Source organism: Daldinia loculata (genome assembly GCF_022478755.1).
Source record: "Daldinia loculata strain CBS 113971 unplaced genomic scaffold F4817scaffold_1, whole genome shotgun sequence".
Lineage (NCBI taxonomy): Eukaryota > Fungi > Ascomycota > Sordariomycetes > Xylariales > Hypoxylaceae > Daldinia > Daldinia loculata.
This window is the reverse complement of record NW_026054855.1, coordinates 1,255,850-1,281,972: the sequence shown is the minus strand read 5'-3', so window position 1 is coordinate 1,281,972 and position 26,123 is coordinate 1,255,850. Positions and strand designations below refer to the sequence as shown.

At 45.2% G+C, this 26,123-nt stretch overlaps 9 protein-coding genes across 9 annotated transcripts; 3 read left to right on the top strand and 6 right to left on the bottom strand.

The window, feature by feature from the left end:
- Positions 1–856: 856 nt before the first annotated feature.
- F4817DRAFT_363161 (uncharacterized protein) lies at positions 857–3,227 on the bottom strand. Its single transcript, XM_049306616.1, has one exon. It carries the CDS (start codon positions 3,067–3,069, stop codon positions 982–984), a length of 2,088 nt encoding a protein of 695 aa, XP_049164088.1. The 5' UTR covers positions 3,070–3,227; the 3' UTR covers positions 857–981.
- A 366-nt stretch (positions 3,228–3,593) lies between these two features.
- Positions 3,594–4,799, top strand: F4817DRAFT_363157 (SET domain-containing protein; the record flags this gene model as incomplete). The annotated part of the gene is made up of 2 exons (XM_049306615.1): positions 3,594–4,504; positions 4,559–4,799. The coding sequence occupies exons 1-2, from the start codon at positions 3,684–3,686 to the stop codon at positions 4,797–4,799; spliced, it is 1,062 nt and encodes a 353-aa protein (XP_049164087.1). The 5' UTR covers positions 3,594–3,683.
- A 1,821-nt stretch (positions 4,800–6,620) lies between these two features.
- F4817DRAFT_323084 (uncharacterized protein) lies at positions 6,621–8,462 on the top strand. Its single transcript, XM_049301475.1, has 3 exons — positions 6,621–7,769; positions 7,825–8,042; positions 8,097–8,462. Exons 1-3 carry the CDS (start codon positions 7,080–7,082, stop codon positions 8,245–8,247), a joined length of 1,059 nt encoding a protein of 352 aa, XP_049164086.1. The 5' UTR covers positions 6,621–7,079; the 3' UTR covers positions 8,248–8,462.
- Positions 8,463–9,433: 971 nt separating this feature from the next.
- F4817DRAFT_11577 (uncharacterized protein) lies at positions 9,434–10,675 on the bottom strand. Its single transcript, XM_049297545.1, has 2 exons — positions 10,256–10,675; positions 9,434–10,192 (listed from the first exon to the last, which is right to left on the bottom strand). The coding sequence occupies exons 1-2, from the start codon at positions 10,574–10,576 to the stop codon at positions 9,668–9,670; spliced, it is 846 nt and encodes a 281-aa protein (XP_049164085.1). The 5' UTR covers positions 10,577–10,675; the 3' UTR covers positions 9,434–9,667.
- Positions 10,676–10,906: 231 nt separating this feature from the next.
- F4817DRAFT_323080 (uncharacterized protein) lies at positions 10,907–12,071 on the bottom strand. Its single transcript, XM_049301474.1, has 2 exons — positions 11,457–12,071; positions 10,907–11,347 (listed from the first exon to the last, which is right to left on the bottom strand). The coding sequence occupies exons 1-2, from the start codon at positions 11,507–11,509 to the stop codon at positions 11,128–11,130; spliced, it is 273 nt and encodes a 90-aa protein (XP_049164084.1). The 5' UTR covers positions 11,510–12,071; the 3' UTR covers positions 10,907–11,127.
- A 2,032-nt stretch (positions 12,072–14,103) lies between these two features.
- Positions 14,104–15,566, bottom strand: F4817DRAFT_311237 (galactose mutarotase-like protein; the record flags this gene model as incomplete). The annotated part of the gene is made up of 5 exons (XM_049299969.1): positions 14,104–14,191; positions 14,312–14,822; positions 14,885–15,211; positions 15,288–15,387; positions 15,447–15,566. 5 exons carry the CDS (start codon positions 15,564–15,566, stop codon positions 14,104–14,106), a joined length of 1,146 nt encoding a protein of 381 aa, XP_049164083.1.
- Positions 15,567–16,900: 1,334 nt separating this feature from the next.
- On the top strand, positions 16,901–18,244 carry F4817DRAFT_311236 (uncharacterized protein; the record flags this gene model as incomplete). Its single annotated transcript, XM_049299968.1, has 2 exons — positions 16,901–17,284; positions 17,339–18,244. The coding sequence occupies 2 exons, from the start codon at positions 16,901–16,903 to the stop codon at positions 18,242–18,244; spliced, it is 1,290 nt and encodes a 429-aa protein (XP_049164082.1).
- A 1,370-nt stretch (positions 18,245–19,614) lies between these two features.
- F4817DRAFT_323051 (uncharacterized protein) lies at positions 19,615–20,303 on the bottom strand. Its single transcript, XM_049301473.1, has 2 exons — positions 19,777–20,303; positions 19,615–19,747 (listed from the first exon to the last, which is right to left on the bottom strand). Exons 1-2 carry the CDS (start codon positions 19,943–19,945, stop codon positions 19,719–19,721), a joined length of 198 nt encoding a protein of 65 aa, XP_049164081.1. The 5' UTR covers positions 19,946–20,303; the 3' UTR covers positions 19,615–19,718.
- On the bottom strand, positions 20,032–23,753 carry F4817DRAFT_11457 (AEX-3 domain-containing protein). The gene is made up of 5 exons (XM_049297526.1): positions 22,619–23,753; positions 21,552–22,571; positions 21,256–21,492; positions 20,756–21,206; positions 20,032–20,692 (listed from the first exon to the last, which is right to left on the bottom strand). Exons 1-5 carry the CDS (start codon positions 23,006–23,008, stop codon positions 20,118–20,120), a joined length of 2,673 nt encoding a protein of 890 aa, XP_049164080.1. The 5' UTR covers positions 23,009–23,753; the 3' UTR covers positions 20,032–20,117.
- Positions 23,754–26,123: the final 2,370 nt, after the last annotated feature.

Genomic DNA, 26,123 nt, shown 5'->3' with positions numbered 1-26,123 from the left:
CGATACCCTTGTATATTTTAACGGAGTTTGGTGGCCGGAGGTACAATTCGCCTTTGATAGGCTGAAATATAACGGGAAATCGGATTAGGTACCTAACATAGAATGAAGAGGGAAAAGATTGCTCTGCTGTGTACCCCAGGAAAACAACTTTGATCATGTCTGCGCCGCTGGGCTGTGGTTACTTCCGTCTAAGTTCATGTAAGATGAATATTCTATACGCTCGTCACTCTTAGCATCTACAGGTAGGCTTAGAATTGTATACATAAGATTATAGGTTATTCTCTTACCGTAGAGAAAAATCACGCATATGTAGTGCGACGATAGTCTCATGTCGAACCACATAGCTTGGGTACATGATGTAAGTAGATCCATGTAGCCAGATGACGAGACTTGATGTAAAATACTCCGATCTGCTAGATGATAGGTACCCGCGTACCTGGGCTCCCTCCTAATTTCCATTTTAGGCATGTGGGACACCCAAGGCGGCGTCAACTATTGGCCTCTCCTTACCTAGCCTGAGGTTTAAGTTCTCATCCACCATGTATTCTAAATCTGATGGGGCACTGTACGTGATAAATACACCGCGAGTTACATCCAAGATGAGAGATTGGCTGAATGTTGGGCTAGCTGATACTATGTCCAAATCCGGAATTGATGAATGAGTACACATTTTAGATGTAACTTTGTTTGACACGAAGCCGTTGCAACTCTTACCCTAGTGATTTGTTTACCAATGCAGGTAATCCGCCATCTTATCGTGGGATTTGCCTGGCATTGCCGCTTGCTTATTATCACTAGGGGAATAATATGAAACATCACACAGGTATAAGATGCAGCTCTAACAAGTAGGTATCCAGTGACTCTCTGTATCATTCTAAATGTAGGTAACAATAAGGAACACAGGTGAACATAATTAATACCTAATGTACCTAAGATAAAAAGACATAATTAATTCTTCGCTAAACTACCCCGGCGCGAACATCATATAACAGACAGCCCCTGGTAGAACCGCCAATGCGTCATGACGAGCATGTATATAATCTTGTCGTAAATAGTATCCTTAGGTATTTCCTCGAACCTGGGTGGACCCCCCTGAGACGGGAAGCTGATGGCCAGTTTGGCGCTGAGTTCGTCCTCTAGACGATACTGTTCTTCGTTGCTGTACGACTGCCCTGGCTGGGGCGGTCCCATAATCCTCTCCTTCGCGCGCGCTCTGGCGCGGTCTTCACGCCGCCGCTCGGCTCTCTCGTCGAAGAAAACTGTCTTACCCGCTTTCCGGGGCTCGACCCAGTAAACCGGGGTAGGTCTAGTAGCTTTCCCGGCCTCATTGGCTTGGTTGGCCGCTTCGGTGTTTCCAGCGTCCTCAAGCGCATCTGGCCCGTCCTGCTCCTGTGCTTCGCTACTGTCGCTTTCGGCGTCGCGTCTGGCCTTGCTGTTTATTTGCGCTTCTAGCTGGTCCCGGAGAATCCACCACTTGTCGATGTTCTCGTTTCTCGCGTCGACGTACCTCATCAGCCAGCTCCTCCTAGAGGTCGACGTGCGAGGATTATTGATGGCCCTTTCATCGGCCGCATTCCAAGCCTGCTCGTGTAATATCCAGTCGTCAAGACGATCCCTTAGTGCCTGATTCATCCTATCAGACGACGGTTCTGGTGTTGCTGATAGTACTAATTTCATGTAAAGCGCCCGGACGAATTTGAGGGTATAAGCAGCTACCCTTGCTTCCTTTAACTTTGTAGGGCTGGTGATGATTTCGCTCTTCTCGTGTATTTCGGCTCGAACCCGGGGTATGTCATTCTCCATCTGCCGGAGAATTTGCTCTCGTCGCTCTTGCGAGCTCGGGGGAGCCTCCGGTCTGTAATAATTTCTCCGGCATAGCCTCAATCTCTTGGAAAACTCGGGTGCGTAACTGTTTAAAGTGTCCTCCCGATTCTCAACAGTGGGGTTGAGAAGTCTCTCGTGGTCAGGCCTCTCAAATACATCCATAAAAGCTGCGTCGCTATAGACGTCTTCAATATCAGCGTCGACGTTATCCATAGTTATATTGTAGTTCTCAAGGAGACGTGTCTTTTTTGAACCTGGCTGACTTGATTCCGACGGCGCCAGTTGTCTTTTCTTGGGCTCCTGTTGGGCCTGCTTCTTCCTCTCTTCTTCCTCAGGGGTAAGCTGGCCACCAAGCTTCAGCTTCAGATCCAGTACTCCTGGCCGTTTCCCTGATCCGTACAGCCATTCGTCCGCGTCGGGTGGGAAATCAATATACGTAGGGCGCGCGCCCTCGCGAAACAATTCTTGGTGTATCTCTATAGCAACCATAGGCATCCGAAGACCGAGCAGTGCCTGATCAAGGATTTCCTGCGAAAAGAAAATAAGTTCACGGCGATCTGCATCATTCCGAAGGTGCTTTTTTTCAAGATCCATGAATTCGTTATATGCCCTGTTAAATCTTTTATGCTGGGGTAGGGTGTCACCGACCCACGATCGTGCTGCTGGGGGTGCGATGTCACCAGCCAAAAATGTCATTCTCGTGATATGTCTCGAAATATTTTGATTGAAAGAGGTGAAAGGCTGTGAAGAGAAGTTTTCGAGGCGAGCCCATAGCTTATAGTGGAAGTTCCTGAACTTGAGCAGATCTTCGGAACTATCCCGTACGAAGTCGTAACAGACGTCAAGAAATTTAACCGCTCTATCGAAAAGCTCGCGCTCGGTATCAGCACCATCCTTAAACATTTCTTTAGAAATTTCACCGAGTAATCCTATGAGACTTGTATAAAGAGAGATAAAGTACGGCGCAGTTTCGTGAAAGCCGGCGGTTGCGAAATCGGTAAACCCGTACAATCCTGCGGCCTCGATCCGCTCAAGCCGAGTGGTCAATGACTCTGCTGTAGGGTCTGCCATAGGTTCTATTATAGGTTCCTCTGCCGCAGGTTCTTCTAACTCAGATTCTTCTACCTCAGGTTCTTCTGCCTCAGGTTCTTCTACCTCAGGTTCTACCGCAGGTTCTTCTGCAGGTCCTACCGTAGGCTCTGTCGCAGGCTCTAACGCAGGTTCTGAACTGGGATCGGAAGACATGGCTGGTCTGGATTCGGCTTAGGAATTACTGAACTTCTTTGGGTGGCAATGCTAATTTTATAGAATCAGTTGTCATTCGTGCCAAATCTTAACAATTGCTAAATACTAGGTATTTATTAGCAGTAGGGTATGATTATATGGAAAGGGGTCTGAGCTGTTGGATAAGTCGAGCTCATAAATGAAAGAAGTTGGGGAGCCCACAATTTCGAGGTAGGCAAGCATAAGAAAACCGCAAACATGTTTTTAACAAAGACCAACAATCGTGAATCAGGCAAGAAATATTTGGATTTTTTCTTGGGTGGGGTCGATATTTGCAGCCGAATCCGTCTGCCTTTGTCTTTCAACGTGCAATGCCATCACCTACTACCATAAGCAGGTTTTCCTATCCCGGTGAGGCATTCTGCTTTCAGACCTTTGCTTGCAGCGCGTAGCCCAAATTGAGGCGCTCTCTCTTTTCTTTTTTTAGTTTCCAACTTGAAATCATCTCTTCTATTCGATTTCCCCTTCTCTTTTATAATGCTACAGTATTCTATAATAAGCTTTGGTCTCATATATCTTAAAGCCCAATAATTATCTGAGAAATTAAATCTTATATTATAACTTGTTCGGGAACAATGGCTGAGGATTTACAAGTAGGCGGTTTTGAAGACCCCTTCGTTGTAAGAGACGCAGGGGCCAAGGGGATGGGTTGTTATGCAGCGAGAGATATCAAGGCCGGCGAACGTGTTCTTGTGGAAAGGTGCCTCCTTTGGCAAGTAGATTATACGGATGTTTATGACAGAACCAACAGTCTACTCCAGTCTTATTTAGGACTGAGTGAAGCAGATAGGGCAAAAGTTCGGAATTTATACTCGGACACAAATCCCAACTTTAGGCTTCGAAACCGGGCAGCATTTGAGCATAGCGGTGAGCTAATAACAGAAGATCAAATCGATGAATGTGTCACCGTCAGGCTTGTTCATGCTGCCAACAACTTCGAGATAGAGAGTGCTAAGACAGCTTCGGACGGAACAATCATTCCCTCTCGATCTGGCGTCTTTGTTAAGGCAAGCAGGTTTAATCACTCCTGCGATCCTAATTGCTGGTACACTACAACCTCATGGACGGGACATTTTATCTGTACACCAATGCGGCCTATCAAAGAAGGCGAGGAAATCACAATCAGCTATATACCTAATCAAGCGACCAGGGAAATCCGGCAGGCTTTATTGCGGAAGTCCTGGAAATTCATATGCACCTGTAATAGATGCGAAGGATGGGATCTTGAATACGACGCTCTACTCGAGGAAGCATACAAGGTGCAGAATCCCGCTGCCGATGAAGAGAGAATATTACCAGGTTTTATACAAGGGGGGAGAGAGGCAGAGGAGCGCCGTATACTCCGGCGTGCTGAGATTCTTGAAGCACTACATTGGCCTCCGGAGCTATATTTCGGGTAAGTCGTAATCATATTGGCAACTATATTTACCAAGACTCACAATTTGAAAAGGTACATAGATGCGGCGGAGTATTTCGTCCAGCTCCACCAAGAACTCCAGGGGGCGGATATGAAGCAGAGCTTAATCTACTCTCAAACAGCCGAACGTTACCTAGACAACGCAGTCATAGTAGGGGAAGAAGTTTGGGCGCCTGGTGAGATAATATGGCAAGATTGTATAGACTATGCACAGAGGATCAAGTTAGGAATTGCTCGAATAAAGGAAGCTTTAGATAAACCTAGCGAAAGCTAGTCTTGAATAGTTTATGTATATAGTATAGGGGCGTATTATTAACTACTGGGGGATATTCCAAGGTCATTAGAAGTCAAATTAATAGATCTCTACTAGAGGTAACCTATTATGAAGGACATTAATCACGAAACTGTTTTAACAACTTGGGTTGTTGTACAAGGTGTTATGCAATACTTGAGTGTCACTACTTCTCCGCCACCCATCCATATAGCGTTAAATAAGAGCCGAGATGCTATAGGAATGGATTCGGCAACTTTAGGATGAGGTTAGTAGTATTATAAAACATTCCTTGCATGGCAATCCACTGTGAACTTTTAAGGTGTCACGTGTCACCAACATTTATCATCTTAAAGATCTGATTAGACCTGGACCCGGAGTCTTCTTTATTGTTGAGATAGCCTCCGCATTGGGCTGCTGAGCCCAAGGATGCTAAAATCGTTGCCGTGTATGGTGGATCTGAACGCTATAGTGTTGGCTAAGGGCCATGTTGGCGACGATGGTATAATGAGTTTATCACATATAGGGCGTAATTGCTCGTAGCAATTACGGCGTCGTTTTTGTGACAAAGTTGTATTTGACTATTTATTTTCTTGATAGTCCAATATGTTTCTCACCGAGCTTTGGGCGTCAATCATATGCGTGCCCATTTGGCGACTGTTGTTCTCTGTTAGAGAGCGTCGTGATTCGGTGGCTTTATATTATCAGGATTCCTCCAAAATGTAAGCGCTAAGTGTTATAGTATATTAGTACCTAATATGAATTTAAGACATTTAATTTTTCTAGTCCCTTGCCTATCATATTATATAAAATGATTCAACTCAAGCATTAAGTCTAAAAGGCTGTTAATTCCGCAAAACAACGTCATGACTCTTATAGTGGCCGTGACAATATTATACTTAAATAAGTAGAACTATGCAGTAAAGCAAACTCGTCGGTAATAGATTATGTTTAAACCCGACCTATCGGCAAGGCAAAATTAAACTCAACGTGGCCGGGGAAATAAATGGGTCGAAGTCCGATATTCTCTCGGTTGTCTGCAGGTTGCCGCAATCCGGTGCGGGACGAAAATAGTCGCTAAAGCAGGGATCATCGTAGTGACGGTGAATAAACACGTCCCCCCCAGCAAGTCTCATTTTCGTCACTAACCAAACATAATATCGGGTGGTTTCACGGCTACCCGGAAGTAATACTGTAGTAAAGATTTTGGAATTCTGAAGATGCATGTGCCGGTACTGTAGTTCTACCCATCGGATCCGATAGGCTTGATCTTCGTTGTACAAGACTAGAGATCATAACGAGATTATGTAAAGATGGTCCAACAAGACCCAGAAGGGATAGCGCAAGGTATCAAAGGGTGGTAGGGTTCGTGTTGACTTGCATAAGAACCTTAGGTGACTACCTCTGTTATGTACGTTGTACATGTACGTAGATAGATTAGAAGCCGCTCTTCCTCGATGAACTGCTTTTCTTCGCCTTTCCTTCCCTCCCTCCTCTCTCAGTTGCCCTTTACGCCCTCCAAATTTTGTTAGCTAAAACCTAAAAACTATTACGCACTTAAATGTCACGCTAAGCGGTTCCCGAATGGTACTGGTACTTGTGTCGTTTCTCCGCCTTACCTTCTATGTGATGGTGACAGCCCTGCGAGGCTTTCCTATCTTAGATCCCTGAAGTCTCTCGCTTGTCCCGCTAGATAGGTCGGGATGTACCCATAGAAAAAAGGAGATCCACCAAGGTACATATGTAGCCTAACCTTAGATTATGTACTTGGATGAACATCTTTCTACTTCTTGATAGAACTATTTTTATATATTCTTAGGTAGAGATATTATTACCTTTTTTAATCGTTGTTATGAAGACTTTAAAACCTTGCTAATCTCATCTCATTTTATTTCTTGGTCCTTCTCATCTTGCGGACATCCCCCTTTCCATTAGGTAACCAACCACAGTATCCCTAAGACAGTGCGTAAGTGGTAATGATACTGTCAATTTGCACGGATCAGTGCACGGTCTCGGCCTGTGCCGGACAGCCGGGTTAGCGCGTTGCCTCGTGCCGGAAAACCGATCAAACCAGTCCAGGGAATTTCTCCAAACCGTCATACTTGGCATTCAAGAAACCCGACCTGTCGCATTGAAGACCATCAACATTTTTTACATCCTATCTTTCAAAGGAGAGTCCATTCGGCGGAAGATGACGAGCCACTCATTCATTCCATGATTGAACACACTCTTTACTCTGATTCCAGCTACGCTGTCTAACCTGTCTAACCTGTCTAACTTCGCATGATGAGCACGTCTCCAAGTATCGAACTCACCACCACCAGCAGCACAAGCTCGAGGCGCGGCCAGGGCCAAGCCGAGAACAGTCGCCGCTATGCGCCGCGGCGGACAGGAAGCGCAGGAAACGCAGAAGAGTCTGGGCTAGAGTCCCTACCGCTTGAGCTGCAGTACCTTATCATCTCTCACCTGGACTTGACGAGCTTGATCACCCTACGAGAGACATGTCCGTTGTACCGCCAAGTCATCACGGCTGATGTCGTCGGCAAGCAGTTCACTGCCCCGGACGGCGGACACTATCCCGTCCTGCAGAGCTGCTGCACTGAATGTCTGTGTATGCCGGGACTTGATCGCCTAATCATAGATACGACGCGTCCAAGCCACATGTGGCGGTCTATCTGTTTTCGATGCTGGCGTTATCGGATGAGCCGTGAGAACCAGCGCAAGCACTGGCCGCTGGTCCAAATGGTCAACGGCGACTATGGCTACATATGCCACTTTTGCACCTGGCCGGTGCACAGCGGCGGCTCTAGCAGCCGGATTAAAAACATGCATGCCCCTTGCCGGGTGAGGCGACTCGTCGTAGTTATATCATGGCTAATCATGGCCATCATACAATTCGGCCTCGGCATGCTGGCTGCTGTGCTAGCGTGGACCATGTTCCGGAATACGTCAGCAGTTTTAATACCTGCTACCGTATGTTTATCCTCACTTTCTCTTCGACATCCCAGTATTCTAACGCGACTCTTAGATCGATTTCTGTCTAGCGGTGATAGCAGTAATGATATTCGTGGTCCGTGTAGGCACCACGAACGAAGTCACGTACACGCGTGCGCTGGCTGTAGAACTAGTAATCACGTTCATCCGCATCCCCCCCGTTACCTACACCGCACGCGAAACCGTTATTTCTGAGACGACCCAGGGAGGCCCACTCCCTAAATTCGGGTTTGGCGTCTTTTTAATTAACCTGTGAGCCCCCTTACTCGTTTGACAAGGGTTATGATGCTAAATGTATTTCACTAGAATATTCCGGCTTTTAGACACGGTTGGCTACACATTGCTGAACTGCGGTTATGACCCACGGAATATTTTCCTAGGGCCAATGCCCTTGAGAAAGAAACTACTCTACGGGTTTTGCACTTTCATGGTGTGGTTTGCGTTTATACCATTTTGAAGACTAAATAGTTATAATAGGTGGCGAAGGCCTCAGGCTTGCCACATGAACGATAATAGCAGCACTAGATGCTGCAATGTTAGCGATTTTGCTATCGCTTTGAGCGTATGCCAATTTACATCTTCCTCATTTCCCTACGATGGGCATCATGACCCTAAGGGGTAGTTAGATTAGCAAATAGGGAATCGAACCATTTTAAGCCATACGACCTGGCCGTTTTGATGACTGTGCTCGTATCATGTCGTTACTTGATACTATGATGGTGCCCTTACATTAGATATGTCCTTAATATTCAGACTTACTATATTATATTAGCAATCTCTCAGTGAAGATTAAGTGCGATAATCCCGCGAAGACGGGAAGTCACCTACCCAGGTGTATACGGATATATGCCTCGATTCAATACCGGCCACGATAAGCACACTAGAGACAGAAATTTCGTTTACTTTCAACTAGAATGGACATGAATTGTAGACCACTAAACAAGACACTATCTGATGCAATGGGCTTGTTTGGTGTTCCTTCTATCCGTAGTTAGGGTAGGCCACTATAGATTAAGTGTCTATCTGGGTACCTAAAGTATGATAGGGGAATCAACCTTCTAAGATTTAAGTAAATGATTGAAGCTGGGATGGGAGGTAAAAGAGGGTTCTATTCTTAAAACTATAGACTAACTGGGGGCTATTATAGCTAGGGCAAAGAGCGGATCAGTCTTCTTTAGGCTCATAGTTCTTCGTATTTCGACGTGGTTATCGAAATAGACAGGTCTAAGAGATCTAGATAAAGGGGCTCCATGTAGGTGTACTCTTGGTCTCGGCTACTTAGGTTCATAGTCGTTCATACGATAGTTATCTGTATTGTTTTTTTTTTTCTTTTTTTTTTTACCATTACGTCGTATTGTACCATATGTTGAATCCGACGGATGTAGATATATAATGGTTTTTAGACGTGGGTGGCCTACGTACACCCGATCGAGGTCATCGTTCGGTCCACACGAGAATTGTATTTTTTATGCGAGGGAGTCTATGGATGGGTATATTTCCTTTTCGGTTATGGATAAGAAGAGAGCTTTAGGCCACAAAAAAAGAGACCAAATCGAGAAAGTACTTAACTTTTAGGTTAACTTTTAGGTTTAGGCAAGGAGGGAGGTGCAAAATTGGTGCTCGATAGGTACAATTCATATTCGCCAGAAACTAACGGACTGTGCTGTACCTTTACAGTAAAACTCTAAGGACGTGATTTGTCGCGTATATTGGCAAATTCATTAGGTTAGGTAGGTAAGTACCTACCTGTTATAGCCCTTAGGAGAGTACGAGATAGATAAATGCTTACCCTCCAGTACAGTTAAATGTCTAGAGGTAAACGAATTCATCACCATCATCTAGGCTAAGTATTTAATTCCTCACTGCCGTCTACTCTATTAAGGGTTCAACCTTGTCTCGCTCCAAACCTCCATCAACCGAGCAGCTCGTAGAGCAATGTCCCTCGCTTCTTTGGTACTTGTTTTCTCCGCCTCCTCCTTAAATCTCTTAGTCCAGAATGACCAGCGGTCCAATCGTAATCCGGATTCCCCATGGAAAAGTGATCCGCCCTTAAGCATTCGGCGGTCCTCGTTGGAAAGCTCTGGATTCGGATTCGCGGCCAGCCTTTCGACTAGGACTGGGCCGAAGAACTCGATATACGTCGCTGCAGTTATCAAGTCTCTGTCTAGTGCACTGCTCTTTGGAGGGTTCTTTTCCTCTTCAAGCGCATCGCGTAACATCCATATGGGCTGATTCGCAAAATGGATCACTCCAGCGCCCATGAGCCTGGCGGAGAAAGCGTGGAACCGTATCCAAGCTTGATCAATGCGTAGTTGTTCCTCTTTGATCTTTGATTGAGCAGGTCCATTAAGATATTCCCTAAAGGCGGCTGCGAGAACAGGAAGATCGGTCCACAGCCGGGACTAACCCCTTCATTAGCTTTATAACTTGATGCGTTTGGTAGGAATGAGACCCGGTTAACCTACTTGCCACACAGTGATTCCAGTATCGGACAGTAGGGTTAACTCCCTCATAAGCTTGACTAGTTTATCCTGGGCGGCATGTTCATACGGGATCTGTTCTGCGATAGAAATGATGCCTCCCCATAAATCAAAAAAGAAGCCATCATCCAAAGTCTTGCTGCCGCTCTTTGGCTCAGGTGGAAGCTTTGATATGGTGGCGGCTACTTGCGCAGTAGAGACAGAGCTGTCCAGCTGGAGATAGTCATTGAGAATGTTGAAGACGGCTTCATCAACGAGTACATCCCCCTTAATATCTTTTCGCTGCAGTTCGACCTTACTTGCCATTCTGTAACGGTAAGGTAGGATGGGTTGGTATTGGGAAACTTTGAAAATTCAATATAGTTGGGTTGTGGTTATGGCTGCTGTTTGTAATTGAGACCGAAGATATTATGGATCAATTACGACGAATGAATGAGATACTCGGAACCAGCACGTGTCTGCATGTTAGATTTCTTAGCGGACAACTTAGGTACTTTACATCATCATGTTTAAAACAACCCGGCTTAGCCTAAAGAGGAAGGTGATGAATGATATTACGCGTGGTACTGATCAAATAGGTCGAAGGTCGACTTGTGTTGATGCGATACAGAATCCACCAATATTGGCAAGATTGGAAATGCTTAAAATGCTAGAAACGCTAAAAGATTCCTCCGTCTGATGCAGTTCCGTCTGGACCTATGTATGAATGAATTGCGATTCCTCCTATCAGCGCCACCAGCTATGCAAGAAATAAAAAACAAACCAAACCGCAATCATAAATGATAATGACACGATAGGAAAGAATGAAAAAACATAATGCATGATAAGGTCATAATTCCGATCATTTTTACTCTTCATTATTTCTGTTTCGGCAGCGTGTCTAGCCCCATAGAGCTCAAGATTGACGTCATGCGCATGCGAGACTCATTTTCGGAGAGCGGTGTTGGAGATTGCGGCGGTCTTAGGTGTTGGCCTTCAGCGTGGAGGTGTGGGTTCAGGAATCGCTGCAAGTTGTAATTCACGTCAAGGGGGACATTAATATTGGGTCTCTGGGTTATTTCGGGAGTAGCGTCTTGACTAAGTAGATAATGCATATGAGCAAAGCCTCAACTTATTGGCTTGAAATAGCTTAAATTGAGGCACAAAGAGAAGAATACCTTAGGTAAGGTACATAAATTATACTCACTTTAAATACTGGACAGCACGTGCGGAGCCATCGACTTGGTCGTTATTTGCCATGATGCAATTTCCAATTAGAAACGTAGGGAAACCAATTGAGCTTTCCAGCACTATGGTTTAGGCTTCGTTTAGTGCTCGGCTGCAGCCGCTGGCAGGTAAGGAAGTTGGACCCTGCGCAAAACGCGAATCGAAGTGTGTGGGGTAGATTAGGTAAGATAGGCAGGCGCTGCAGATTAAAAAAAAAAAAGTGGTGATAAACTTTTTGTCGTATTTCGTGAAACTCTTTCCACAGCTGAACAAAACACAGCATCAACAACAGCGAATAAAACGAGGAAAATAGCAAAAACGACGTAGTGAATCAAGAAGATATCACATAACAGGTTATTGATCGACACATGAGTAACTGAGCCTGTCGATCGAGGGCAACTTGGAGGGCCAAACCTGAGATTTATGTAGAATCCAAGGACACAATCTTAGGATCAACCCTCCTCTTGCCCAACTCCCCAGGCTGCCTCCGCGATGCGCCGTGTGGTACTTCCACGGTCCAACCATCGACAAGGTATTCCAACCTTAACCCCCCACGAGGTAAGGCCAGGAGTGACAGGGGAACGTTAGTCTACCGGGAAGGAGGACGCTGTCCCCTGACGTGTATTTTCGGGGATTACATGATGTCATTGAGATTCCCCTTAAGTCCACCGTCTGTGTCGAAGGTGAGAGAGAGACGGCGTAAAACATCAGCTTGCGCCAATCGCGGGCGGCCGTGAATGGCTGGAAGCATGAGGCTGATGGACTCGTAAGACTTTTTCTCAGGGACCAAATTCACTTACATAGAATTTTAGCCCCCACCAGTCCACCAGTGCTGATCTCCTACCTGTTTGGAGACGCAAGCCGACAACCCGATCCAGTCAACTAAACAATTATGGGCTGATTTTCTTCTTCTCTCTTTGTTTCTTCAGATTCTATCTGACTGGCGGGAGTGGATTGCTACGTATGAGAAAAAGCCGATCGGGCAAACTTGGAACCCAACTATCATGAACAACATCTCAACCCGTGTCGCTCCGTCCCTAGTGACCTAGCATTTTAGCCCTCGTGATCACAACTTCAAGACGATCATGGCCTATTTTCACCAGAATATTGATTTAATAAGACCATTATACTACTATCAAGTATGAGTATCTCGTCAAAATGCGATGGTGGCAACGTTTCCACCATGGTGATCGCTTGGCCGCTTTTTTCAGAAGACCCCCACGGAATAACGAGCCTCTTTAGAACAAACGAAGCTCACCGAACGGCAATGACGTTGAATGCTTAGGAACGTCACGATGCAGAAATCTTCTATTGTAAACCAATGACGTACGTATGGGCATGGAACTAATTGTTAAGCTAGGATGTGAAGGTAGCGGCATTGATTGGCATTGGATCGCGCTTTACGGCAAGACTCTCTAATTCCGAAGTCTAGAACACCGAGGTTGCGTGCGAATAGTCCACGGGCAAGCAATTAATTAGGGGAATGTAGAGTCTAGACTGTCTAGACTGTCTAGACTCTTCGAGTTGTACAGAAATTTGACATTCATAAGAAGGGAGAGATTTTTTTTTTCTTGGCTACCTAAACTACGTCATCCCAGCTGAGAGGACGAAGCGGGAGCTGGGTGGGCGCAAAGCACGGCTTACCCCTGGACCCTGAATGACTGGCGTATGCAAGGCAACGGACCCTTAAAATTAGTCTAGGTACTATGTACATAATGGGGAATGGTCCCAGGGAACATGGAGTTTTGGGAAATCTCGATGCTCCGCAATCGCAAAGGCATACATACAAATAATCGACTATAGCGGCATGGGCTCGTATTCCCTCCGGTATACCCCTCCGATTATGAGCTTAGGTAATCAACTACAAATAGACATTTTGCTGATCCTTTTAGCGAATTAGGCCATTGCTGCCTGCGAATCAAATACGGTACCTAGTAGGCGAATAACAAAGTCAAATTCAGGCGGACCGTAAGGCGGACAATTCTAGCTTAGGTACGTACGGTATTAGATCATTGAGATCCAAATTCGCCTCGCCTACGGAAATAAAGGCAAACAACACCGGCTACATGTATTTACCCAAATTTGGTAGTCAACTATCAGGTTTTCTATCTAATACATCAATAGGTTGCCGGATTACTGCCCATGTCTCCGAGACAAGGCATGGTACATGTCTACATATGTACAAGGAAGGACGCCTTACCACAGATCTATCGGGTCTAGACTATTCGCATTTGCTGGGGTGCGAAGTCACAAGCATCCAGTAAACAGCTATCGTGACCCTCCCAAACCAGAAAGCTTTGACCCTCAAAAGGAATGGTTCCCATAGTGGCCTTATTCTGATGTCAACATGCATTTCGAATTGAACATTGACTTTAAAGATTTCGACGTGCAAATCATGCGTGAGTCATTGTAATCTGTCGCCAAAGCATTGAACGAGCTGGACGACGCGACAAGGCGTCCAAGACTATCATTTCTCGAAAACCTCGCTGCTATGTACAATTCAGGGCCCGTCTAGTTTCTTCATGACGGGCACTGCCGACGAGACGTATGTACGAATGAATTCCCTCACTTCTATTTTCCCTCGAGGTTAAATGTTAGGAGTTCTGTCACCCCTTGCCGAATCTCATTCAAAGGGTTCCAAACGTCCATGAACTCTCCCATGAGTATTTCTGGCCTGGTCCGGTAATCTGCTCTTCGACTCGTCCCCATTCAGGGCTTTATGCATGTCATATCAGCTCACATCATTCACAACAACTGACGTTTATAAATTTCGCCTTTAGGCGCGGGGAAGAATTGGAGTGCATCGAATGACGGAAGAGAGGGGGGCAATCTTACTGATTAATGCCATCCACATAATCTTGGGCCTCGATAGCGACGCAAGAACTCCTTCCCACCTTCTTGATGGTCTCAGTACCTTGCGTACTCTTTAAGTCAGCCGTCCCATCCATCCAATTGCATGAATACAGCACGACTCCAAGCTGATCGGTGCGTAGATCGGCAGTGATGCCAGAAAAGGCGCTAGCCAAACTGACGACAACGGCATCCTTGGGCGCATTGTCGATCAGAAAGTAGCCATTATAACCCTCACAAGCGCCGCCGCCGCCGCAGTTCCCAGAAAACTTGGGGTCGCTTCGCGCATGGCCCAGGAATAGACCAGGGCGGCTGGAGAAATCGTTGATGCTGTTAGGCTCCGCAGTTCCAATCTTGCCCGTAGGCAAGGCGCCGTCGTCCGCGACCAAGTACCGTTTCGAGTACGGTAAGTACAGAGTGTGGTTCCAAATCTGGTCCGTGTCTGGGTTCTTGAAGGCATCCAAATTGAAGTAGGTGTGCTGGGTCAGCATGAGCGCTTTGCAGACCAAGTTAGCAATGTAGGCATACCAAAGGCTACGTTAAAGGAGAGGAACGTACGAGTCCTAGCCTCAGGCGACGTCGCCTCCATCTTGATCTTCCATGCACCCCCTTTGACGCTGTACGTCACTTGGCCGTGGACAAGACCCAGCATTCCTTGGGACGAGTTTGACGCATCCTTGACGGTGAAGGTGATGGAGTCCTCGGTGGCATCAGTCACGTTCCACACGCGGTACGACCAGTTGTTCGTGCCGCTATGTAACGTGTTGCTCCCGTCGTTTATCTGGGTGGCGTACGTTGTATTGTCGATCGTGTACTTGCCCTTTCCAATGCGATTGACATAACGGCCAGGGATACTGTTATACACTGGATGTCCTGGGTCCTTGGCTAGAATCAAAGGTTAGCTCTCTCTCTCTCTCTCTCTCTCTTCCACGAGGACGATGTATTCTGGGGGCTCAATTACGATAATATTCTATGTCCTCGTATCCGAGCACTACGTCGACATCTTTTCCATTCTTATCTTTGACGAAGAGGTTAGTGAGCGTAGCTCCATACGGAATGAACTGGAGTGTGTATAAGCGTCAGTATATCTGTCAGCTTCATTAGGACACTATCGCCGAACCTGCGCTTTTATTCCCGACGAAGATATCGTGTACTTCCCATCCTTCCCAGGTTTCGGAGCTTGGGCAGCGGCAGATGTCGCTGCCGCCAAGACCGGCAGAGCTAGTATAGAACACCGCATCTCTTCAATTGGTTCCCGTCGAGCGAGTTTGGAAAGTAAGGTATCACAAGCTCAGCTTCGAAGTAGGAGAAACGGAGTGGACAATAAGCACAAGCACAGGCACACAAGTCAATCCTCGAGGAACACTTGGCTTATTACTACCACAACCTAGCATTTCGATATAGCCCCTCCCTCCCAATATTCCCTTAAATAGTTATGCGCGGGGGAAGGGCAGCATACTGACTAGCGCCATTAGCAAGAGCGCGCGCGTAAGCACAGCACTTTTGGGATCGTACCATACCGAGAGAGGCGATTCGGGATTAGTCTGGGGTACATAGTGGAAGGATGGGGGGTAAATAGCCTGATATGGCAGCAACCAGTAATCTCACGATGTTTCCGGGTTCCCCTTGGGGAAATAGTTGGAACAGCAACTAGCATATTCGGGGTAAATTCAACTTGAACAAAAATATAGGCGTCTGGCGGCTCAAATGTGCTCGACATTGAGCCATGGGCGCTTATGTCTTAGGCGCCTTGGCAGATCTGGCTTAGAAGTAAACATAAATTCATATAAATTCATATACGCCGCGGAGCTCCCAACGGGCTTTGCGGCACTCGCTATAGTATCAATAATCCGTAGCGAACTAGACCAGGTTTAAGCCTTGAACTACCCCTGGTTGTAGATGAAGATATAGAGATGTTACTGTGTTTAGATTACTCTAAGCGACGCTCTTTGTCTTGGGACTTTGAATTCAACCACGAGGTCTATTTAGTAAACTTATTGTAATCGCATATAGATATCGGGATGAAGATGTGATTTCCCCTTAGTACCTATTCATGTACCTATACGAAATTTTCTGTCATTAGGAGTTCTTAAATACCTCGTTGCGACTACGTCTACAATTGAAAATATAAGCAACCTCATGAAAGTTGGTACCAAAGTCTTACAATACATTCTACAAATTGCTGACAATCATCTGGTTTGTTTACGACACTCTGAGCTGAGTATAGTTATTTGACTCCTCGTACCTTCGAGCGTCATCAATGTACATGAACAAAGGAGAGAGATCCCCCTGGCTAACAATCGATTATGTCGCAAACAGACAGCTTTGTTAATACAAGCTTCTTTATACTGATAATTAAATGGAATGCTACGGGTTCGCTTTAGATAAAGCTACTCGATGTTTCCGGTTATATCTGTATTTCAGGACCAATTATGCATGACAGGTCCGAATAAAAGCAATCCATTTGTTCTAATAAGTGCCAGACATACACTAAACATCGTAGACCCCTAGCTTCATAGTAATCACGCAAATATTTGTCTATAGGTATTATCCTTACGAATACGAATTATCAATATGAAGGGGGAAAAAAACGGGACGGCGGTGGGCAAGCCAACTCTGAATAGACATCATCCCATCATCCAAAGTGTAAAGCGAGAACGGCACAGACACAATGCGGAAATGCGCCGTGTCAAACAAAACCTTGCCAAATTGGAAGCAGAGCAGGATCACTTATGGGTGGAAAACGAGCAGCTCAAAACTCTGTTAAATCACTTACCCGACGATAGTTCTTTAGATCAGTACGTTGCACGCATCGCCGAATTAGAAAAACAGAATGATGCCCTCGAAGATGAAGTCCACAAGTTACAGGGTCTGTCTGACGACGATCTCAAGGAGTTACGGGCTAAGAATTTTCCCACACACGCCCGTAATAGTATAACACGGGAGGACCTTGCTCTTGTAAGTCCGGTATCTTATCCTCTGCGGTAAAGCTTGCTCACCGGATATTTATAGGAATACAGAAACTTCGTAGATGAAATTATAAATCTCGTATACCAGTGGGTGCAACCCCTATTAGCAGACGAGAAACGCGCTGCGGAGATTATCCAAGCCGCCCAACGAGACGGGACCGCTAAGGAATTCATCAATTGGATGGAAGCGTACCCGGACATCGCCAGGCTCTCGTCTTATAACATATCAACCGAATATGTGATCCTAGCCGTCATCATGCGATGGCTAGAAATCGGCATCTTCTCGGCGGAGGTATGCGGCATGGCCCAAGCGACTCTTACCACGCTGGAGCACATCGAAGACTCCCTTTACCATCACGTCGAGCCAAAACCGCCGTCCATCGAGATCAGGAGATGGCGCCAAAATACAAATTACGCTCTAATACAGCATCCCGAATACAAGGCCATGCGCAACGCCCACGAGCAAGAACTAGCGAGTAACCTGCAGAAAGTATTATGCTTCCTACCCGGCGCCAACGAAGCCGGCATGCTCGACCGCATCCGCGACACGATAGTCTTCCGCGCGCTCGAGATCAACGAGCTGTTCGTCACCTCGGTCGACCACTTCCAGCTCCAGACATGGGAATTCCTCCCGGGAACCAGCGGAGCCGAAGTCACGTCCGCCGCGGGCCTATACGAGGAGCGGGAATGGTTCGAGCTCGAGGACCCGCTTGACAATTCCAACAAGGTTGAAATCACGGATAAGAGCCTCGACGAGACCAGACGGAGGCTTGATCCCGTCTGTACCGTCATCCCTGCGATCGTGCAGAGAAGGGCGGAGAACCCCGATGATGTTACGCTGTGCTGCAAAGCGTATATTGTTGCCGCGTGGGGGTTGCCGAAGACGAGGGAGAGGAAGTGGAATGAGCAGGTGCCGAGCTTTTTGAATGCGTTGTTGTCGTCGGACTAGCTGGCCTCGGGATGTTTTAATACTTATTAGGGAGGGGATGTGGATGCAGCTCGTCAACAGGGAGAAAACTATATCGGGTAGGACTGATACCTAGGGCTATAGGTTAAAGTGTCTTTAAGGGCATTGAGAGCTGCTGGGAAGTCTGACATGACATACATAGCACGGCCCTTTCTCCTTAGATTCGAGTTTCCATGTATTCTGCATCACGAGTTTAAGACAGGGTAGTTTAGCGGATTTAAATGAACTGTATAGTATTTTACATAGTTATCAAGACAAGAAACTTGTATAACATGGAAGCCTTGGGAGGTAACTATATCGTAGTGAATCGACATTAGGGAGTCTGGTGCTTTCGAGTGTTATGTGAATAACGTTTAATGAGCATGGGCATTACACGTAACTGACGGCTTCGGGGCCTGAGGACACGCTTAATATAGGGGGGGTCATCCCTGCGATAAATGAGAGAGATGACTTGGTCCTTTGAATTTGGATCTGCGATAGCCTTGGTGTCTAAAGATAAATTATCTTCAAGGAAATATCATCATCTAAGATATACACTTACCTTTCAACAATAGATAAAATTTCCCTATAATATAGCGTCATACCGGAAGAGCATCAACGAAATTTTTACTTTGAAGCACTCTCGTGTCTTCCTTTGGGAGGATGTCTTAATCATGCTTAGACGATAAATACATGGACACCTCAGACTCCATGCCGACCAATGCATAGTAGTAAAGCAGATTAATCTTGAAACTATAAAAAGCTAACATAATCTATTTAACCAGACTCTTAATGATTTCTTATCTATTAGTAATTTTTCAATTCTTGACATCGAGTTTAAATGTCGAGCTGATGCGAATTAACTCAACGCAACTACTAATCGCATGACGTCACTAGTATAGAACAAAACGCGCCAACTTCGAATATAAACCGAAAATGGGGTACAGTTGCTCCCCTACCAGTCTACCATAATAGATAACTTGTTCCACTCTTATAGAAGTCATTCATTGTATAAACTTGCGCACCAGACTAATAGGTTCTAGAAGCATTCTCTCTAAATATTGTGGGATATCTAAATATAACTTCCTGCGTCATATCCCACTAGAACGGTACGGTCCAATTAAGCGCTCCCGTCGCCCACACATTGGGGATCAGATAGGGTTATGCAAGTTCATATGGGGAACTGTAGAGATGTAAGGGCAATATTTAAGGCATTAGTAATAAGCAGCAATACAGTTAAACTACCTACCTGTTAATTAACTTAACAATACTGCTATTCATTAGCAATATACTCTATAGAAAAGTCCATCAAACACGCATTAAACAAGACATAATCACCTACCTAACTTGAACTACAAAGGTGCGAGGCGGCATTGTTTTAAAGTAACTCTTATTTGTCCAATGCTAAACATGAGACGTGAGCTTGAGAATAATTAAGGCTAAACATTTACTGGTCTTTGGTGACAGACAGCTAACGTTAACCAATACACAAAAGAGACAGAATGGCTATTCCATCACATCTTTTTTTTCTTCACTGACAACGTAACATAGCAGGACATTTAGTAAATGCCTGGCCAACAGAGTATCACCTCTAGTTGCCTTAACACCTGAAGGAAAATTAAGAGTGAGACCAAAGGGGCCAAGAGAGAATGTAGGAAAAGCAAAGAGCGAAAATCCGAGACTCTTCATAGAGTAAAACGCCATACAGGTCCATAAACAGATAGGCCAAGGTATAAGCAAAGTCCATATACACAGGTAGAGGCAAAAGATATAGAGACAACTCGCCCTTCCTTGGTAAAACCTTCAACAGGCCAAAAATCTTGGTACATGTCGCCACCGACTCCGTACATGCAACAAGTTAGGAACACACAAAAATTTAGCGGGTACCGCCGAGAGCACTAATTCTAGCACCGGACGGGCGGTGAATGAGGCTTGAAGCGTGTTTACCAACCAGGCCGGGCTCCTGTGATAACGTCTCGCTTTCGCTTCGCTCAGCCAAGTCGTCTTCGTCATCTTCGACAATCTTAGTGGGAATGTCGTTGTGGATGCCGTACTGCTGGCTCCCTCGCTCGGGAGTCGTCATAGTCGATGCCATAGACATGGCTGTGCTGCTTCGGTTGGGAATCAAGTCCGGGGTCGGAGGAATACTAGATGCTCGCCCGGAAGGGTGTAGGAGGCTGTCATCGCCAACTTCAGAAGTAGCAACCGAGTGACCATCGTCACTATGGACCGAAGATAGGTTGCTTGCCCGTCGGGGTGACCTGGATGACTCGATTTCGGCATCTTGGGCCAGCTGGAGACCCTCAACAGCGGCCTGACACTGCTCTGCAATATTCCTAATAATGTGAGAGATGGCATCAGTCTTGTCTTTGAGATGTCGGTCAGCTACGTCGGTAAAGCTGGCGGTAGAGAGGCGTTTGCTTCCTCGGCTAGGGTTCTTCAACATGTGACCTTTTAACCCAGACTCATTAGCAATGGAACCTGATTGTGAGTTAAAAAGTTCCTGTAACTTACCATCTTGCTGCTCATCTTCATCCTCATCGAAGCCCTCTTCAATCTCACCAGCCAAGTCGTCGCGTGTAGTCAGCGACTGAACTAAGTGCTCCATGTGGTGAGATTGTCCACCAATCAAGCTGCGCAGGTGTAAGACAACACGACGTGCTTCGTCACGTTGTCGCACAATAGTGACGTTAGTGTGCTGAAGGGCGGCCAATTCCTTCTTGTTCCGCTTACGCTCCCTCTCAAGCTCTTCAGCGATCTCCTGTTGAAGAACAAGCGCTTCGAGGGCATCGTCTCGCTGCTTCTCAGTGCCAGTAAGGCGAACTGAAAGACGGGCGTTGTCGTCCTTCTGTTGGTCAATGAGGCCACCAAGTCTCCTGTTCTCCCTCTTATGAGTCTCAATCTTGGTTTTCAAGTCTTGAGTCTCTTTAGTAAGCGTCTCAGCAAATGCTTGGAATTTGAGGAACTGTATTGTGTTAGTATCAAATTTTCATCACTCGTTAGGAGAACCTTACCTGCTGCTTCCAGCTCTCCAACTCTTCCACAAGGTAGTTATTCCTCTTCGTAACTTTGCTAAGCTCTGTGTCCATACGACCTTTAAGGTTGATGAAATCTTGCCACGCTTCTAGGGCGTCACGGGAATATTGGTTGCGTTCTCGAACAATCTCGTTCAGATGCCTCATCGAAACCTTCGTCATTAAGGGCTTCTTGACGGCGCCACCGAATACAGCCTTCAAACCCGTGTTACGGCCCTGACGAAATAGTTAGTACTACAACTAATAAAGTTTAGCCCAGAGGTTAAAGCACATACCATCTTCTCACAGACGTGGTCCATTACGGCCATTACAGCATCCTGATTCCACCACTCGGGATCTTGAATAGACTCGACTTCACCGCGCATGACAATGATTTGACCAGCGGGCACCAACTTTCCACCACCATAAGCGGAACGCAAATGCTGAGGGACACCGGAAGGCGTGACATCGCCGTTTAAAGCTTGTGTCAGTCGCGTCACAAATTTGTTACGCTGGTTTGCGTTCAGGGCGGTCGGAGGGCTGGATGTCAGTACAAAGTTGCGATCTAAATCGACAACAAGGGCATCATTCGGAGCAGTGAAAAGAGACCGGCACTCTGCAGTAACACCCAGGATGTACGGGCCCGGCTCCTCCACTAACTCCTTAGCGTGGCGAGCATGAACAACCGGTACGTAAAGGCCGCTCCATTCATAGACTCGCACGCAGAAGCGAATAGCCTCAGCAGCCATTGTCAACATCGCAGGATAATGGCTGACAAATATAATGCGTCTAGTAGGAGATATGGCCGCTTCGATGACACCAACAATGTTTGGGACTGAAAGACAAGTCCACAAAGGCCACATAGCGAAGTTTTGGAAACCCGTAGGGGACGAAGGGAACTGGTAACAGAGGGCGTAATCCTTCATGTCTATGCGGACCAGGTCATTCAATCTCGGCGCGGGAAAACTGAGAATTCGCGATACCTCTTCAGCGTGGAAGAGGTTGGTGGCCTTGTTCCAGTGAATCCACATCCCTCGCAAGTAGTCGCCAAGAAGGTTGTACAAGGGGTATCGAGAAAGAAACGACAAACAGTACGGAATCCAGTAAGTCTCATCTGCATTGTCGTAATAATCCGTCTCGGTTCGTTTCCTCAGATCCCTAATAGTCTCTGCTCGCTTCTCGTCCGCCCTTGACCATACACGCAGACAGATGCCATAGAGAGTGTGAGATGAATCCTGCTGGAGAACAAACGCATGGTGAACACAGTGTGGTTGACTGCGGCCGGTGCAGATTTCGACATCGTGCGGGAAACAAGCCTAATCCAATTAGAATTTAATAAAGCTATTTTTATGGGAAAACATACCCTCATAGCAGCGTGTAAGGCTCGAGCAACATCGTTGTCCTGTTCAAGGCGAGGACTGCTACCGAGAATTTCTGGGAGCCAGAACTGACCGACTGCGCCCTTCATATGACCAATCTTTCCTTGAGTCGGGGCGGGAGCCTTAACCCATTGAGAAGGCTCTCGGCCGACACCACATACCATGTAGGCATGAGTTAGAGTCTTCGGTGTTCGCTGTTGGGGCTTCGAATTGAGGGTAGAAGGAATTGGCTGCGTAATACGAGAGTGAAGAGATGAAGTCCTGCTCGGAATGATCAAGTTGGTATCGCCCTGGTCGCGCGTACTCGGTCGAGCGTCACGGTCGCTAGTACGCGGGCGCGTAAAAGATGAGTGTGTATTAAGTGAAGGCGCCATGATGGATAATTGTGTACGTTTCTTCGTTTGATTCGTTTGTCGCTATCCTGTGGAAAGATCAAATTAAGAATAATATAGCAGCAACTAGATAGACCGAGTTACTGCTCAACCCAATCTAGGCAATCATGAAGGGATTATGGCATGAAACTGCTCCCGTCAGAGACCCTCCCTTGAGATTTGTTTCCGATCTGGTAGACCAGAAACAAAGCCACCAAGCTGCTCAGCGACGGTAACGACAGCGGCGATGAGCTGTGCAGCTTTGCTGTCAGAATGGGAGACAGAATACAGTCTTGCTGCAACTGCTTAAGTGGGGGGGGGGAGGGAAAAGCAGAAGGGAGGGTTGAAAAGACGATGCTCTCTAGAAGAGAGAAAAAGGAGAGACGAGACGTGAGGCAAGAGGGCCTTCGGTGGTAGAAAAGGGTTTGTCGGAGACAGAGTACGAGAAAGGGATATTTGCCCCGAATGAAGCAGCCAAAAAGTCAATGCGCAGGCTCGAATTGTCTCTTTTTCTAATGACCCCTGGTACTTCGTACAAAGAATAATGAACGACCTCCTAGGATTACACCGGGATGAATTGGGACAGTGACGAAGTGTGACAGGGCCGACAAGGACCAAACGAAGTCAGCTTCAAGAACAGCCGTTGTTACAATTTGCTAGGGACGGGGAAATAAGAAGTGGGCATCTACTGCAATCTACTGCAATCTACTGCAAAAGATGTGCAAGATAACTGGCGTGTCCAGGGGATCGACACTCAAGAAGGAAAGAAGGGTACTATGTAACGAATACTCTATTATAGGTGGGGGGGACACTAATACAATTAGTGCCTGAGTCCTTTTTTGCCCTAAAACCGCTGGAAGTCGCACCTTGGAGATATCGTGCAGGCCGCGAATGCAACGATAGCCTCGTACTCAGTACATTTGACACCTAATTCAGCAGGGGGTTAGAGCTATCCCCAGACTAGCTCTCCTGTTAGCGCGACATCATGCTAGGGGTCCCTGGCAGCTTCAAAATTTCGACAGCCCCACTAGATTTCACATCCTAACGAATAACAGGTCTACTTGTGTAACAAAAGTGGGGCAGCGTGGGAGAACTAGAGCTGGTTAGCCTTGAAAAAGGGGCCGTTATTGTAAAAAGCCCACACCGAAAACCATCGTCAGACGGTTCGCCGTACGCCGTACGCCGTACGCCAAAAGCAACATGACAATCGAATTAAGCTCATACGCATCGAGATAACCGCCAGATTTTAGGTTTGTCTACCTAGTAGGTATGCAACGAATACCTAGCAAAAGGTTTAAGAGGATAATTGGAACTTTGAATTGGTAGAAACAAGAATAAGCTATGATTCGAGATAGTTGCTGGGATTCGCCTTTATCGGTAGTCCGCAATATGTCTCAACACAGTGTGAACGAAGTTAGATATAGGAGGTAGATATATCTAAGTCACTTAAGCAACAGAACTTCCTCGTAAGAAAAATGAAAGAGAAAAAAAAAACAATTGGTGGTGGTGGTTTTCGGCAATTCATTCTAACAATACCATTATAAGAACTTGCATACCTATATCTAAATGTAATGGGGGTATGCTTGTTAACATCGTACTCTTGTTTCTTGTAAGATAATAATATCCAGGGTTATATTGCATCAGATAGCCTACCTTACTTGAGCTACGTCTCAGATTGAAAGAAATTCCGCGAGACGGCGTAGAAATATTATTGTTCTACAGCAGTAGCACATGCATAACACATATGATTTTCTTGTCTCTTGAATCACTTCCTGCATGGTGGCTGGCACCATTGACTCGGTTATCTCAACTTGTCACCGACATGAGGCCTCATGCCGTCAAAGAGATCTCTAAATTGATGATAAGGCGTTTAGCCTATCTGGCATACTTCGTACATGTAGATATATAAAAACAGACCACAAGAAAGTGTCATGATTAAAGAGCGCACAGTACGAGGTAATAATTCGTAAGACATATGTACATACCTCATACTCAGACTTACCATCATAGAAACCTCTATTCGGTTGTTTTCCTCGCTAACTGCGTGGTTTATTAGACGATTTAGTCCACTGACTCTCATGAAAACTTCCAAACTAGGCAATTCTTCATTTCCCATCTCCTATGTTATACATTGAGTAACGTTAAAGTGCCAGGTAAAATTTAATAAAGTGCCAACCCATCCACTTTGCACGTGATATACGCCACCACAAGCCACCACCACCACATTAAAAATGGCCCGTTCGTTCGACCTTGTAAACACTCCCATTTAATAATTATATTATAAAAATACACGTACATCGTTACGAAATAAATCGAGAAAATTTTGGACAGATTTTTCGATTTTTTTTCATTTAATTATTAAAATTTTAATATTTTTTACAAATTTACATAACTTAAATTTGTAAAGTTATTAATAATATAAAAAATTATTAAAGTTAAAAATTATAAATTTAGCCGCATTCGGGTCAATATTGGTCCGAATCACGTGCAGTTAAATTTAAATTTTTTATTATTTTTTAATTAAATTTATAAGGTTTTTTTTACTAAATTCGGACCTATATTTATAAAGTTATTATATATAAATAAAAAATTTTAAAAGTTTTATTTAATATATATTATTTTTTATTACGTAATTAACATTATATTTTATTATATTATATATTATATTGTATATTATTTTTATATTATTTTTATATTATTTTTTTTAAATTTTTTTATATTTTTTTAATATTTTTTATATATTTTTTTAAATGTTATATTAATTTTTATAAAAAAATATATATAAATATAAAAAAAATATTTTAAAAAGTTAAAATAATAAATAAATGTATAAAAAATTATTATAATTTTTTTATAATTTTTTATAATTTTTTACATTTTTTTACAATTTGTTTACAATTTTTATATTTTATATTATTTATATAAAAATATGGTTACATTGCAAATGGAACATATACATGGATTTAAACGAACGGGCCATATTTTACATGGCCGTGCGTGGTGGTTTTATGTGGCATATGTGGCGTATGTCACGTGCAAAGTGGATGGGTTGGCACTTTATTAAATTTTACCTGGCACTTTAACGTTACTGTTATACATTTGAACTTATGCACGCTAT